Genomic DNA, 16,562 nt, shown 5'->3' on the forward strand with positions numbered 1-16,562 from the left:
TATGGGTAAGAGTAAAAGAAGAATGGGAGGAGAGAAGAGAGAGAAGGAAGAAATTAAGGAAAGCAAGGGAGAAAAGAGTTCATCAGTTGCTACTGGATACCTACAAGGGAAGGAGCTTTATACAATATATACTTTTGTCTATTTAGTAGAATATATTTAAGTTTACTGATCAAGTACATGAAAATTTGTACCAGTACTGTCAGTTTTCAAGATCTTCTCTGAATGTCTCACCATGATCCCATTAAGATAGGATTATACATTCTTTTTAAACCTCATAATATTCCCCTATCTTCTATTACATTACTATTTATACAGGATTTATAATTATCTGCTTGTCAGTACCTTCTACAAAATTGTAAGGTATCGAGAGAGTATGTTTCTATTCTCTATATTTCTAACTTTTAGCAGTATAGTGTCTGGCACTGAGAAGATAATAAGCAACACCTGGATGGATGAATGGATCAATGGATGAATGGCTCAACAAATGGTTGGAATGAAGTGAATGAGTAAGTGATGGGTTTGCTAAGACATACTTAACTATATAATAATATAGGTTAACTCATCTGCAAAAGGAATTGACTGAAAATTTACCATGACCTTAAAGTCTTCATTACAGATTAAAAAAGACTTAGATTATCCATTGTGATTTTCACATAGGTATAATAAATTTGTGATTGCATGCAGAATATACAGGCAGAGACTTTCAAAGATTTCAAATGATACCCTAAGAATACATACCTGGCAAAACACAGGTTTATGTATACTGGAAAAAAATTGCAACAGCTCCTCTGAATCCCTGTAGTCACTAGGGAGTTTATCTATACAAAGGCACTTAGAATGAATGAGCTCTGCGGCCAATAGATTAACATCCATCCATTGTGCAAACAGAGCTGATGCTCCCAATTGTTTACCCAGTAACTCCAATCTAGCCTTTGCAGCAAAGTCCTTTTTCATGTATTCCACAAATCCATAGCCTTTGGAATGGCCAGTAACTTCACTATAGACTAGAAAACATCTCTCAATATTTCCATAAGCACGAACAAGTTCTTCAAACTCTTCTAGTGTGAAAGAAGTGGGCAAGTTGGTAATACACAGCAAGGCATCTGTTGGCTGTAGCTGAACAATTAAGTCCTTTCCTCGAAAAGAATATTGATGAAACATCTGAATTGCATTCTGGGCTTGCTCTCCATTCAGTAAGGTTACGAAAGCTAGAAGATAACAAAATAAATTAAAGAATTTTCTAAGCCAGTGTTTTCAAACTTTTTTGACTATGACTTACAGTAAGGAATATACTTTTGGTCTGTGACTTGGTATACATATACACAGTTCTGAAACAAAAGTATCAGGAACCAATACTCCTACCACATCCAATGCACTCTGATATTTCTATTCTATTTCGTGGTGTTTTTTTTTTTTTTAATGCTGACACCACCCACTTAACTAATTTCATGACCAGTGACTCAAATAAAAGTATTGGAATTATATTAGGAGTTCCACTATAAGATACTACAATGTTCTGTTTTTAATTTTTACAATATTTTCAAACTACAGATTTTATTTTTCCCAACTACATGTAATGCAAAATTTTGTGAAGTATTAAAAATTTTCTTTCATGTTGAAACATGTGACACTATGAAGAAAGAAAATTACAGAAGAATATTCCTGATGAACATAGATGCAAAATCTTCAACAAATATTAGCAAGTGTATTTAGCAACATTGAAAGGATCATTCACCTAGATTAAGTGGAATTTATTCCAGGGCTGCAGGGAAGTTCAATATTCACAAATCAATCAATGTGATAAACCACATTAAAAAAAAATAAAGAATAAAAAATCATACAATCATCTCAATACATGCAGAAAAAGCATTTGACAAAATTCAACATCTTTTCATGATAAAAAACTTTCAGCAGAGTGTGTTTAGGGGATACCTTAAGCTAAATAAAGGTCATTCATGAAAAATCCACATCATACATCATACTCAATGGCAAAAAAAACTAAGTTTTTTCTCTAACATCAGAAACAAGACAATAATGTCCATTCTTTTTATTCAACATAGTACTGGAAGTCCTAGTCACAGCAATTAGGCAAGAAAAAGAAATAAAATTCATCCAAATTGGTAAGGAACAAGTTAAACTGTCACTATTCAAAGATGGCATGATACTATACATAGAAAACCCTAAAGGGATGCCTGGGTGGCTCAGTGGCTGGGTACCTGCCTTCCACCCAGAGCATGGTCCTGAAGTCCCTGGATTGGGTCCCACATGGGACTCCCTGCATGGAGCCTGCTTCTCCCTCTGCCTGTGTCTCTGCCTCTCTCTCTGTGTCTCTCATGAGTAAATAAGTAAAATCTTAAAAAAAAAAATAAAAGAAAAGAAAAGAAAAAGAAAACCCTAAAGATCCCAACAAAAGCAATTATAATAAATGAATTCAGTAAAACTGCAGGATTTAAAATTAATACACAGAAAATAGTTGCCTTTCTGTACACTAATAATGAAATAGCAAAAAGAGAAAGAAACAATCTCATCAATAATTGCACCAAAAAGAATAAAATGTCTAGGAATAAATTAAACCAAAGAGGTAAAAGACCCGTATTCTGAAACTATAATGATGATGAAAGAAATTGAAGAGGACTCAAACAAATGGAAAGATATCCCACAGTCCTGGACTGGAACCCCCATACTGTTAAAATGTCCATACTACTCAAAGCAATCTACAGTTTAATGCAATTTCTAACAAAATACCAACAACATTTTTCACAGAACTAGAACAACTAATTCTAAAATGTACCACAAAGGACCTCAAAAAGCCAAAGCAATCTTGAGAAAGGAGAACAAACATGGAGGTATCATAATCCCAGATTTCAAGATCTACTACAAAGCTATAGTAATCAAACCAGTTTGGCACTGGCACAAAAATAGACACATAGATCAATGAAACAGAGAGCCCTGAAATAAACCCATATCTATGTGGCCAATTAATCCAGAGCAAAGGAGGTAAGAATATATAATGGGAAATACAGTCTTTTCAATAAATGGTACTGGGAAAACTAGACAGCTACATGCAAATGAATGAAACTGGACCACTTTCTTACACCATACACAAGCTCAAAATGAACTAAAGACCTAAATGTGAGCCCTGAACCCATAAAATTCCAAATGGTTGAAAAAAAGACAGTGATCTCTTGGACCCTTAGCAACATATTTATGGATATGTCTCCTGAGGCAAGGGAAACAAAAGTAAAAAATAAACTACTGAGACTACACAAAAATAATTTGCACAGCAAAGTAAATCATCAATAAAATGAAAGACAACCTAATGAATGGGAGAAGAGATTTGCAAATGATATATCTGGTAAAGGTTTGATATCCAAAACATATAAACTCATACAATTCAACACCAAAAAAACCACTCTGATTAAAAAATAAGCAAAGAATATGAATAGATATTTTTCCGAAGAAGACATAGATGACCAACAAATACATGAAAAGATGCTTATCACTCATCAAAAAGGAAATCCACAACAAAATCACAATATCACCTCATACCAGTGGAATTGCTAGTATCAAGAAGACAAGAAATAATAAGTGTTATGAGGAGAAAAGGGAATCCTTGTGCACTACTGACAGGAATGTAAATTAATGTAGCCACTCATATGGAAGCTCCTCATAAAATTAAAAGTAGAATTACCATATGATCAAGGAATTCCACTATTGAGTATTTACCTGAAGAAAATGAAAACATTAATTTGAAAAGATATATGCACCTCTGTTTATTGCAGCTTTACAACAATGAAGATGTATATATATTCACAACAGAATATTACTCAGCCATAAAAAAGAATGAGATCTTGCCATTTGTAATCACATGGACAGACCTAGAGGATATAATACTAAGTAAAATAAGTCAGACAGAGAAGGACAAATACCATATGATTCCACTAACATGTGGATTCTAAAAAACAAACGAATAAACAAAAACAAACAAGGGGCGCCTGACTGGTTTAGTTGGTAGAGCATGACTCTTGATCTCAGGGTCATGAGTTTGAGCCCCACATTGGGCACAGAGTTTACTTAAAAAAATAAAAACAAAAACAAATACATAGAACAAACTGGCAGTTGCCTGAGGGGATATGGAGGTGGTGGTGAAATACATTAAAGCAATTAACAGGTACAAATTTCCAACTATGAAATAAGTGATGGAGATGAAAAGTAATAGCATAGGGAATACAGTCCGTAATATAACAATAATGTTGTATGGTGACAGATGGTGAGTACACTTACTGTGGTATGCACTGGGTAATGCAAAAAATTGTGGAATCAATAGGTTGTATACCCCCAAAAAGTGTTGTACACCTGAAACTAATATAACACTATATGCTAATTATACTTCAATAAAAAAAATTGAAGGATACCAAGCCTATAAAAATTTATTATAACATCACAACATATTAGAAAACTCTTTATAAAAATGTCTCCAGTAACACATTAATTATGTGATAATTTAAGATATTTTCAGAAAATACATTGTGTGAGTAGCATTTATATGATTTAATGCTTAAGAGTTTCAGAGATTAAGAATGAAAAGACAGTAAGCCACTATTAGTGCCCACACTGAGAATCAAAATGAAACCAGTTGCTTAAAAGTAAAAGCTTACCTGTTCGCTTATTTCTGTCCACATAACAATATTTTAACTCATAGTCTTGTAATAAATCGTGAACTTCCTAAGAGAGATAAAATATGAATTCAAATAAACACAAAATGCAGTTAGTGGATAATCCAGCTGTACTAGCCAATCATCACTGCCACCACCATCTGCCATGTAAAATACCTTTCATGGATCTCAATTCTTTAAGTTGAAGGCATTCCAAGCCCACTAAATAGGACATCAACTTACCTCTCCAAGTATATTTCCCAGTACAGAACCTGCACATAGATCACGTTTCTGCTCAATGGGTATTCGCTATCTGACCAGGATGCCATGCACAGCCCTCACTCCGAATCACTACTTACGCTGATACCTTGACCTTGCATGGAGCAAAGATACCACTAAGGCTCCTAAACTTCATCTGAAATCACATGCATCTTTTGAAATCCCAGCTCAAATATTCTTTCAAGAACTTTTTTTCCAATTTCTTTTTTTATGTATTTATTTATTTTGATTGAGAGAGCACGACCATGAACAGGGGGTGGGGGGAGAGGAAGAATCCTAAGCAGGGTCCACACTCAGCATGGAGCCCAACATCAGGTTTGATCTCATGACCCTAATATCATAACCTGAGCTGAAATAAGGGGTTGGTCACCCAACTAAATGAGCCACCAAAACACCATAAGTTTTTTCCAATTCTTTTCTGCAGGATGAGATATCACCTACTTCTACGCTAATAATGGTCATACTTCGTTTGTACTTGTCTTATGTCAATAGCATTAAACATTTCTCTTTGTATATATTGCACATACGGAGCTTTTAACAAGTAATACACTTATAGATGCTGAACCAGGAAAGAAAATAAATACAGGTAGACTGCAGGGGCACCTGGGTGGCTCATCAATTAACTGTCCAAATTGTAATTTCAACTAGGGCCATGATCTCAGGGTTGTGAGCCTGAGCCCCATGTGGGGCTCTGCATGCTGAGCATGGAGCCTGCTTGAGATTCTCTTTCTCTCTCTCCTCTCAAAAAAAAAAAAAAAATAGACTACAGGTAGACTGCAGATCCAGAGATTCCTGGGTATGAAAACAATAACCACCACCAAGGTATATATGTAATTCAATTCATTTCCCCTTTGCTCCCCAAAATGGTGAAACTGACTTTCTGGTTCATTCTGTTTCCAGTATTAATCCGGTCTGACATGGTTTCTTCTGGTATAATTTTCACCCACCTAGGGTCCTGAAAAAGCAGATTTCTATTCCTAATCCTTCCTGTTAAAATGATAATACTTGAGTACAGGAACTATATTTCATATATCTGTATACTACTCTGTTATTTTGCAAATGCTAGGCACTCAAATACAAAGTGAATACAATTATTTTGCCATTGAATTTGGCCTTGGAAAATTTATTCATAATATACAACAGACAGAATTTTCTAAAGGAAATGGACTATCATGTACATGGGCATATTGATTCTAGATTGGAGAGTTATAGCCAACCTGCTCTACTTGCATATGAATAAATTAAACATACACAAGCTAGTATATTAAGCTAGTATATTAAGTTCACAATAGAAACTAACTCAATAATAATTTTTATTATTGCCATTGTTATAGTTAGCTTTCACTTAGCTTCTACTAGGTACCAAAGCACTGAACTCACTCCTTTTATTAAAAATCAAGAAACCAGCCTGACACTGAAAAGTGCATGCTCTTGACTCTTGGTCTCAGGGTTGTGAGTTCAAGCCCCATGTTGGGTTTAGAGATTACTTAAATAAATAAATAAACTTAAAAAAAATTTTTTTAAAGGTGGAAGCACCTGGATGGTTCAGTCAAGAGCATGTGATGACTCTTGATCTTGGGGTGTAAGTTAGAACCTTATATTGGTTATGGAGATTACCTGAAAATATGTTTTAAAAACTTTATAGAAAAATAAATAAATAAAGGAAACCACAGCAAAACAAAATCAAGTAATTTGCCAAAGTCATATACTTAGTGACTTGCTGAGTAGAGATTCACCCATCAGTCTGGATCCTGCGACCACACTGTTAACCTCTATACTATACTACCATAATCCTTCCAGAATCAACTAACAATAGTACACTACCATTAACAGTCACAAAAACAATATCATTAGTGCCCTAATAAGTGATCACATAGAAATGGGAAATAAATAAGCTGACAGTTACAAGATGAGACATATTTTCCCTAAAAGAAAAATATGCATGGGGGAAAAGAATGATATAATAGGCAAAGTATAAAAACATAATGTTAGATGAAAAAAAAATCACCTATGATAAGTAATAAAAGAAAGGTAAAGTTGATAATTTAGTATTATTAGTCAATATTAGATATGTTTTAACATACATATACTACCAATTTTGTAAGATATGGTTTGATGAATTATATAGGAATAGCATCACTATACAGATTAGTTTACATCTTACTATGGAAATTTTTTTTATCTTGTAGGCTTCAATGTTTCCTTGGACTTAAAACATACAGTGTATTCATTAAGAAAATATAACTCTCTCAATAACATGGCATATACATCTTACCAACCAGCTAATTTAATCCTTAATATAGAAGATGGCACCATTTTGTTTGAAGGGATCCAAACAAAGTGTATGCTTTTAGTTGCACAGACTCTAATCTCTCATTTCACTAGTTAACAGCTGTTAAATGCCAGATAAAGAAAACATGACACTGCTCTTCACATTATCAAGTATCTGTAAACAAATGACATGTTATGCTACTCATTCAGCTGAGAGGATTACCTGAGAGAGATCTTACGTATTCAAAGATGCATTTGGCACCTTAAAAATTGTTTTTAAAATACCTCTATTTCAAATTGTAGCTTTTCTATGTAACAGATGTGGGATACCGAATTTGCCAGCTGGGAAACCTTACAAAGCTTCTTGCAAAGAAAAAAAAAACAATTATTTTCCTCCATGCCTTGGTTGTTCTGACCCAGGCAAAAGTGGGTCACCCCTCAATTTGAGCCTCGGTAAGTTGGCCAAATTAAAAACTTAAAACCTGAAAGAGAGCCCTATATCATTTGCCAGAATTCTACAATGCTCCGCCACACAGAACCCAAACAACTAAAATTACATCTTTCTATTCTGATCTAGCTTTATGACATTTCTATTAACTTACAAGTTAATTTTAAGGAATGAAGTAGCACCCTGTGACCATGAATACCAGTTACAAATTTCTTACAGTAGATGAGTTCATCAGAACTAACAGCTTTAGCAATCTATTTCCAGACCATGTTCATTATTACTCCCTGGAATTAAATGAAAAGTTTTGCACATATGAAATATTTCCTAAGGAGAGAATCAACAGCCACAATGAAACCCAGCCTTAGTTTTAAACCTAAATCATGCAGTCTTCTAAGCCCTTCTCTGGCTTTTATGAATTTCTTTTTCCTAAGAAAGACTTTCACAGATTAAAGCACTCTAAGTTTCAAATTCTGCTTTTTTGAGGGAAAAAGAAACAAATGTTTTTGCTAATTATCCTTTATATTTTTAAGTGATTTGATAATATGGAAAAATTACCTGTAACATACTAAGTTATGAGTTATAATAATGAAAGAAGCACCCAGGAACTCACCACCAAACCTAAAGACTAGAACATTAGCAACACTGTTCCACTGACTTCTACATCCTTTGCTAGCCCATCCTGCCCCTTTCATCCATAGCTGGAGCTCCTAATGTAGGTATGTATTCCCAAATGATATGGGGACTTATTTTACTTGTTTCTGAGCTTTAGAGAAATGGTACTATGCTATTTTTAATCTCCTGTGCCTTGCCTATTTATCTATTTATTTATTTTTGGTACCTTGCTTTATAAACTCAATAAAAATGTTCCAAAAATTCACTCATATTCCACTGGTCATTCATTTATTCACTACCATTTGATATTCCATTCTATGCCTATAGGAGACTTATGTATCCATTTTTCTACCAGCGGATATTTGGTTTGTTTCTAGGTTGTTGTTTTGCTACTTACATATTTTTAACTACTACCACATTCTTATATATTTTACGCATTTCCTGGTGTTCATGTACAAGTTTTTGAAGGAATGAAATTTCTAGGCTACACACATACAAATGTATGTAAGAAAGTGCCAATTGTTTGCGGGAATGATTGTAGTTTACATTCCCATAGGAATACATTAGAGTCCCACTGATTACATTACCATTACATACAATGCGTGGTGTTACCAGATACTTGACTTTTGTCAATTTAGTTAATATAAAATTGTACTTTACCGTGATCTTAATTTGCATTCCCTTGATTAGTAAAGGTAGGGCATTGTGATGATTAGTTTTGTGTCAACTTGGCTATAGTATTCAGTTATTCCATTAGACATTAATCTAAGTGTTACTGTGAAGGATTCTGTAGATGTGGTTAGTATCTACAACCAATTTATAGACATTATCTTATTCAATCCTATTTAGCCCAAATGAGCTGGATTTTATCATTCAAATTTTATTTATTTACTTATTTTTTAGAATGGGAAAAATTAGGAGGGGGGCAGGGGAAAGAGGGAGAGAGAGAGAATCTCAAGCAGGTTCCATGCCCAGCATGGAGCCCAATGCATGGCTCATCTCATAACCTTGAGGTCATGACCTGAGCTGAAATCAAGAGTCAGACACTTAACTGACTGAGCCACCCAGGTGCCCCTATATCCAGATTTTATTTTTTTTAAGATTTTTAAAAAATTATTATTCATGAGACACAGAGAGAGAGAGAGAGAGGCAGAGACATAGGCAGAGGGAGAAGGAGGCTCCATGCAGGGAGCCTGACATGGGAGTCGATCCCGTGACTCCAGGATCACGCCCTGAGCCAAAGGCAGATGCTCAACTACTGAGCCACCCAGGCATCCCTATATCCAGATCTTAAAGATAAGGACACTGAGCCCTAGGAAAGTCTACTGACTGGCAGTAGAGATAGTATGTGATGGATCTGGTATTCGAACCCAAGCTAGCAGACTCCAGAACAAACACAGTGAACTACTATGCTATATTGTAGCTTATGTATCAGCAGTGCAAAAATAAAGTCTATGAAATATTCATTCCCATCACATTCCTAAAGCTTAATGCATCATTGACCTCCTAACCTTGGAATGAGGATCAGGCCAAAAACAAGGTTTGAAAGACAAAAAACCAACAGTTTTACTTTCTGACAGCTAGAAATCAGATTGCAACACTCACTTGCTTAAATATTTCATGGATCCTCATTTCCCTTAAAATAAAATCTGAACTCCCTAACATGGCTTATAAACTTTTAGTCATCTTCACATGACCTTTTTTTCAGTGCATACACATACTCAGGGCAGGCAACACTAGGCACACAGCACACACTGAGCTTTTCAATGTCTCTTTGTGAGGGTACTCCCACTAGAATCAGGGCCCCACCCTTAGGAACTTGTTTAATTTTAATTACTTCCACAGAAGCCCCATCTCCAAATATGGCCACACTGGGCATTAGGTCTTCAACATACGAGTTTAGAGAAACACAAACATTCAGTTCATAATAGGTGCTATCATGAAATGGCTGATTCCAGGGCTAGAGCACAGAAGATGCAAAACAAGCTGCAACATCTTAATGTCAAAAGCAAAGGATGTATTCAGCAAATGGTGGGGACACATCCAAAGGACATCAGACCCTTCCCTAAGTGTGTGCTGGAATTAGTGGCTTGTTTCCGAGGAATCATGAATAGAAAAAGTGGTATCTTTATAGGAGTGATGGAGCAGACAGCGCCTTAAGTAAATGATCAAGATTAACATCATTGATAGTAAGTCATGCTTCCCCTGAAATGATGTGATCAGAAGTGTACTTCACCTCTGTGGAATTCTTACCAAAATTCCATAACCCTAATCTCTCATGAGAAAAACATACAAACCCAAATCGAGGGCATTCTAAAAAAGATATCTGACCAAAACTGCCAAGGTCATATAAAACAAGGGAAGACTGGAGTACCTGGGTGGCTCAGTCAGTTAAGCATCTGACTCCTGATTTCAGTTCAAGTCATGATCTCAGGGTCATGAGACTGAGCCTTGCATCAGGCTCTGCACTCAGCACGGATACCACTTGTCCCTCTCCCTCTGTTCCTTCCCCCGCTTGTTTTCTCTCTCTCTCTCTCTCTCTCTCTCTCACACTCTCACTCTCTTAAGTAAGTAAATAAAATCTTACAAAAAAGAACAACAAGGAAAGACTGAGAAACTTGTGCAGAATGGAGACTAATGACACATAATGTGGCACCCCTGCATTGGATCCTGGAATGGAAAAAGGACATAAGTGAGAAAACTAATGAAATCAAAAGTCTGAAGTTCAGTTAATAATAATGTGCCCATGCTAAAGTCTTAGTCCTAATAAACCTTGAGTATTTAAGATGTAACATGAATAGACAGTGGGTAAAGAATATATGGGAACTTTGTGCTATCTTTGCGATTTTTTTCTGTAAATCCAAAATTATTGCAAAATAAAAGATTTAAAAGAGGACATAGGAGCCAGCCTGAGGAAGCTCCCATTGCCCAAATCTAAAACAAATGAAGCATGAAAATAAGTAATCATATTAATGAAGTATAACCCATTGAGCAGCATAGGAACCCATGAGCCTATTTTTAGTATAAATTAGTAAATAAATTGAACACTTGAAAGGGAATAGAATATTCACAATCTTAATTAAAGTATCCCCCTTCAAAATCCTTATTAGTTACAAAGGGGAAGAATTTTGCATGGAGAAGCCTGGCAAATACTACTTTATTAAAAAATCAATCAAAATGTGATATTCTTGCTAAGGAGACCTAACTTGAATCTAATCATGGAGAAACATGAGACAATCCCAAATTGAAGGACATTCTACAAAATAACTGGCCTATCATCCTCAAAAGGGTCAAGGTCCTAAAAGTCAAGCAAAGACTGAGGACTTTTTCCAGACTAAAGATTAAAAAGAGAGGATCCTTGGGTGGCTCAGCAGTTTGGCACCTGCCTTTGGCCCAGGGTGCGGTCCTGGAGCCCTGGGATCGAGTCCCATGTCGGGCTCCCAGCATGGAGCCTGCTTCTCCTTCCTCCTGTGTCTCTGCCTCTCTCTCTCTCTCTCTCTGTCTATCATAAATAAATAAATAAATAAATAAATAAATAAATAAATAAATAAATAAATAAATCTTTAAAAAAAAAAAGATTAAAAAGACACAATACCTAATTCTGAACTGGATCCTTTCACTATGAAAGATATCAGTGGGACAACCAATAAAACTTAACTTGTGATCCAAGGATTAGGTGGCAGGTATTCTGATTTTGGTGTGATGTGGCTCTGCTAGAGAATGTCCAAATTTGTAGGAAATACACAATAAAGTACTCAGGGTGATAAAGTGTCATGTTAGTATTCACTCTTGAACAGCTGAGGGGAAAAAGTTCTTTGTATTATATTTTTCTGTATGTTTAAGATTATCTCAAAATTTAAAACTTCCCAGATTCGCATGTTCTTCTTTATTGCCATTACCTTTACTCTAGATCAGGCTGTAAAAAGCCCACAGGGTTGAAAGTCAGAGTCTTGGAGACTCACCTGGAATTAAGAGTAAGCAGTTACACTTGTGGGTAATAGAAAAATCCAAAGTCCAGGAAATAAAAGCAGGCTGGGAGCTGAGAGCAGATAATCACAGTAGGGGTTCAGGGGCAAAAATATAAAACCAAATTGTCTAGGGTCAGAAGGGTTGGATGGGTCATGGGATCAGGCAAGGTAGCAGGATGAGAGGCAACATTTACATACAAATACAGGCATAAACAAATTCAATGAAATCTAACGCTGTTTAGGCATTCAGGTAGTAACAAACATGTAACAGAAAGCTTCAAACACAATGTACAAGCATACAGAAGTAAGAAATAAGTCCACACACCCAAAGATAATGATGGTAAGTAAGCACAAAATTAAGCACTAAATGCCTATAAAACAAGTTTAGGGGCTCACCAGTTAGGGACTCAAAATCTAACAGAAGAAACTTTTTTCTTTTAAAGATTTTATTTATTTATTTGACAGAGAGAGCCAGAGAGGACACATGGGGGGGGGGGGGGGGGGACTGCAGAGGGAGAGGGAGAAACAGGCTTCTCCGCTGAGCAGGATACCTGACACAGGCCTAGATCCCAGGACCATAAGGCAGACGTTTAACCTACTGAGCCACTTGGGTACCCCAGAAACTTTTTTCCTATCAATAAATACTTATGTGAAGAACACTGAACAGCACATCAGTCTTCTTGTGTTTTAAAGAGAAACAATCTTTGACGTTTAATAAATGTTGGGGGGAAATAATACACTTCAATTCCTTGTAAAGGCCCGGAATAGTACCTAAAAATGTCAATTGGTACTGCTGAGTGACCAGAGAACAATGAGCTTTTACATCAAACATGAAGCAACACAGTTGACTCTTTTAAAGAAAGAAAATTAAGGAGCCTAATTGATATTCTTGCCCAAGAAGGAGGATTACCCCACCTTTGCATAAATGTGGGCCACAGCAGTTTCTGAAGAAAACTCTTCAAGAAGCAGCTCTGGATCTGCTCAAGTGGTCCATATTTAGGTGAAGTCCCCAAAACATGATCAAATTATATTAGCCTAGACTGGGTCTAAACTCCCCAGTGAGATCAGGCATAAGTTACAAGAGATCTGTAATCCCCTGATTACATGCAAATTTCTGAGTGTCTATGAATATTAGCACTTTCCTAGAGAGAGGGTTTATGGCTTTCAACCTACTCATAAGCCATAAGGAGTTGACTGAATTATTATAAGTAAATGGAGTAGCATCACTACCAAAAAAGCTAGCATGATCTCACAATGCAAAATTTTCTCATTTTGCAAATCAATCCTGGGGGCTTCGGGGTGTCAGACATATTAAAAGAAGTCTAACATTTTAGAACAACATAGGTGGGCAGTCCCCTTCTGTTTTAAATTTCCCTTGGAACAATGAGTCAGGTTCTAGGTGAAGTATTTGTGATATAAAGTAAATATTACACAATCCCTGTCCTTTGAAACACATTACAATGTGTGCAGAGGGGAATTACAATTATAATACAGTGTAGGAAAAGAATATGAGCTGTGGAACCAGATATTAGTCTTTTCCACTTTATGGCTAATTAGTTGAATGACCTTGGGCAAACTTCTTGGTATTAACTTTGCATTTGTTTCCCTAGCAGTAAAATGGGAATGAGGAAGTTTGATCTTACAGTCTTGAAGTGAGGATTAAGTACAATGTAAACAAATGTAAAAAAAAAAAAAAAAAAGCATACAGTGTCTGGCAATAATAATAGGTACCCAATAAACAAAATTTGTTATTGTTGCTATAGATATCCAGAGGAAAGAAAAATTTGTTCTGGCAGGGGGATTACAGGAAGAGCTCAATTAGACAACCATGGTCCTGTTTTAGGAGATACAATGACAAAGTGGTTAGTGGTGTGTGTCCAGGGAGAAAAAAAGAAGACGGTGAGGAAATTTGGACTTACATCCTATAAATTACTGGTTTGAAGGAACTGAAGTTGTAAGTTAAAAAACAATACCATAAATTCTATGGGAAGAGAGAAGCTAGATCTAGAAATCAAAATTCCAGGATAATTTTTTATATTCAGTATAAATAAAACATTTATAACCAAGCTGTCTGAAGACAGAGTAGGATACCTAACCAAGCAGTTATGCCTGAAAGTAAAGGTGTTAAAAGTGTGCAAGATTCCATGTGTCAAGAACTCTAAATTTGATTTATATAGTAAGCAAAAGAGTTAAAATGTCTTCTATCATCCTTTCCAATACTGAAATTTTATGGTTTTTTTTTTTTAATTAAAATTCTGTATTAGTTAGGGTACTATTGGTTGGTATACATGTAAGACCCAACTTGAAGTCCATGAAATAAGAATTTAGTGGCTTGCATAACCATGAAATCCAGAGGTAAGTTTCAGATATAGTTTGATCAGGGCTCCTCTACCTTTTTCTCCTTCAGGTCAGTCCTCCTCTGTCCTCAGACTGCCAGCTGTAATCAGGGCAATATGTCTCTGCATCCTTATCCAATGGGATGAAAGACAATCTCCTACCTTAACAAGCAAACAAAAGCCCTAACCATTTTAGTATATCGGGTTGTAACAATCACAATGGCCAAGGGGCCGGGATATACAGATTGGCTTAGGGCCAGGTTATTGCCCATGCTTTAACCAATTCTAATGTCGAAAGGGAAGAACACTGTTTGTTGGTTTATGTCACCCAAACAGATAGGAGTAATCTGTCAAATCAACCCAAACCATAGAAGTTGATAAATAATGAGGGATGAGTAGAGCCTCCAAGGAAAATCTGGGTGCTATTAGGAAGGACAAGAGATAGGCGACAGCATTGGGTTCTCACCAAGAAACATATGGCAGACTCAAAAACTAAGTAATTGCAGAGGATTTTTTTTTTTAAGAAGACTATCTACAAAGACTTATAAAAAGCCTTTGGTTAGCAACAGTCCCTTATAACCTCTGAGCCTAAGGAGGCAAGGGTAATGACTACAAACAACCCCAAGAGCTTAATTGCATGGAGAGCAGCACTGGAAAGAACTGTGACCTTTGAAAGAATTAACAGCCAACCCAAGGTATCCCAGGAGAAAGGAAGCTGAGTGAATAAGTACTCCAATCTATCTCGCCTCCACCTTTAGATCTCCTACTGGTGGCTCTAGCCAAATGCAACCAGAAACCAGAGCGAGATAAGCCTCCCAGGACACAGAGCAGGTAAGAAGGATAGAGTCAGATGTGGAGGAACAAAATGAAAGATATTTGGCACGGCAACCAAGGACAATCCTCTGCAGAGAATTATAAGCCAAAATATACAGATCAGTGCTCTGACTTTCCCACTCCTTACTTTTACCCCTCTTGATGCATACCATCCCCTTAGAGTACGGCAATTACCTCTCTAAGCAAATGAAATACAAATAGAGCCAAGGTTTCAGATAAACAAGTATGGAATATTGAAATGTATAGATAACTATGGTTAATCTACATTTTAATATTCCTTTACCTGCCTGTTTGAGCTGGTCTAAGTAGAGCTAAGCATAAAACTCTCTACCCACAAGAGAGAAATGGGCTCTGGTAGCTCCTAAGGACCAGAGGTTATAATGTAGGGAAGGTACGTGCAAATAGAAGTAGGAAGGGACAAAACTCGGAGTGAAACGGACCCCTTTCAGCAACAGCCTTTTATCAGAGATGATTTATTGCTTCCCCGATGTTCAGAATCTTGTTTATTTAAAGAGCAATTGCCTTAAATACAGCTCTTTTTGAGCACTGACAAGGCACAGGTGCACTCATCAATGATTTGAAGCTGGGAGAGTCTCTGTTCCTGCACAAAGCTGTTTAGAGCTTATTGTACCATTTAGAGTAATCTTAAACTTTAGGAGCATCATAGCTTAAATCATTGTTAAAATGCTAGTGAACAATACTAAATCACATTTAGCATATTCTTCTATGGGAAAACATGTTACTAGCCAAAAAATAATTTATAAGAATAATTCCTATTCATTAATCAGGAAATGGCCTATAAATCACCTGAGACTTCTTTGGACTGCTTGTTAACACACAGCATTGTGATGCTGACCACAAAGTACTGCTCTTCTTGAAAATGTTTTCAGAACAGAGAACAAGCATTGCTGAAACACTTTTCAAGAATTCCTGCCAAGACTAGAAACTTACTGAGCCAGTAGTGACCGGGAAATCTAGAAGATGTTCCTCTAGCAGCTTTCAGTGTCCTTGCTACACTGGGAACAGCATAAGACATGCAGAAAAGGGGTAGAACTCATCATGAAATTGATTAACTACATTAGAAAATAACTTTTATGTCATGTAAACTACACTGTGAAAAGTAACTTTTGGAAGTAAAATGGCATTCTTGATGAGAAAA

At 36.2% G+C, this 16,562-nt stretch overlaps 1 protein-coding gene across 1 annotated transcript in view; it reads right to left on the reverse strand.

The window, feature by feature from the left end:
* RAVER2 (ribonucleoprotein, PTB binding 2) overlaps positions 1 to 16,562 on the reverse strand; it is an 85,641-nt gene that overhangs the window by 62,388 nt on the left and 6,691 nt on the right. Inside the window, exons 2-3 of the mRNA XM_025983263.2 lie at positions 4,659 to 4,725; positions 739 to 1,208 (exon numbers count right to left, since the gene is read on the reverse strand). Coding sequence (XP_025839048.2) covers positions 739 to 1,208; positions 4,659 to 4,725 — 537 coding nt within the window. The remainder of the gene's footprint in view (positions 1 to 738; positions 1,209 to 4,658; positions 4,726 to 16,562) is intronic.

Source organism: Vulpes vulpes, chromosome 12 (assembly GCF_048418805.1).
Source record: "Vulpes vulpes isolate BD-2025 chromosome 12, VulVul3, whole genome shotgun sequence".
NCBI lineage: Eukaryota > Metazoa > Chordata > Mammalia > Carnivora > Canidae > Vulpes > Vulpes vulpes.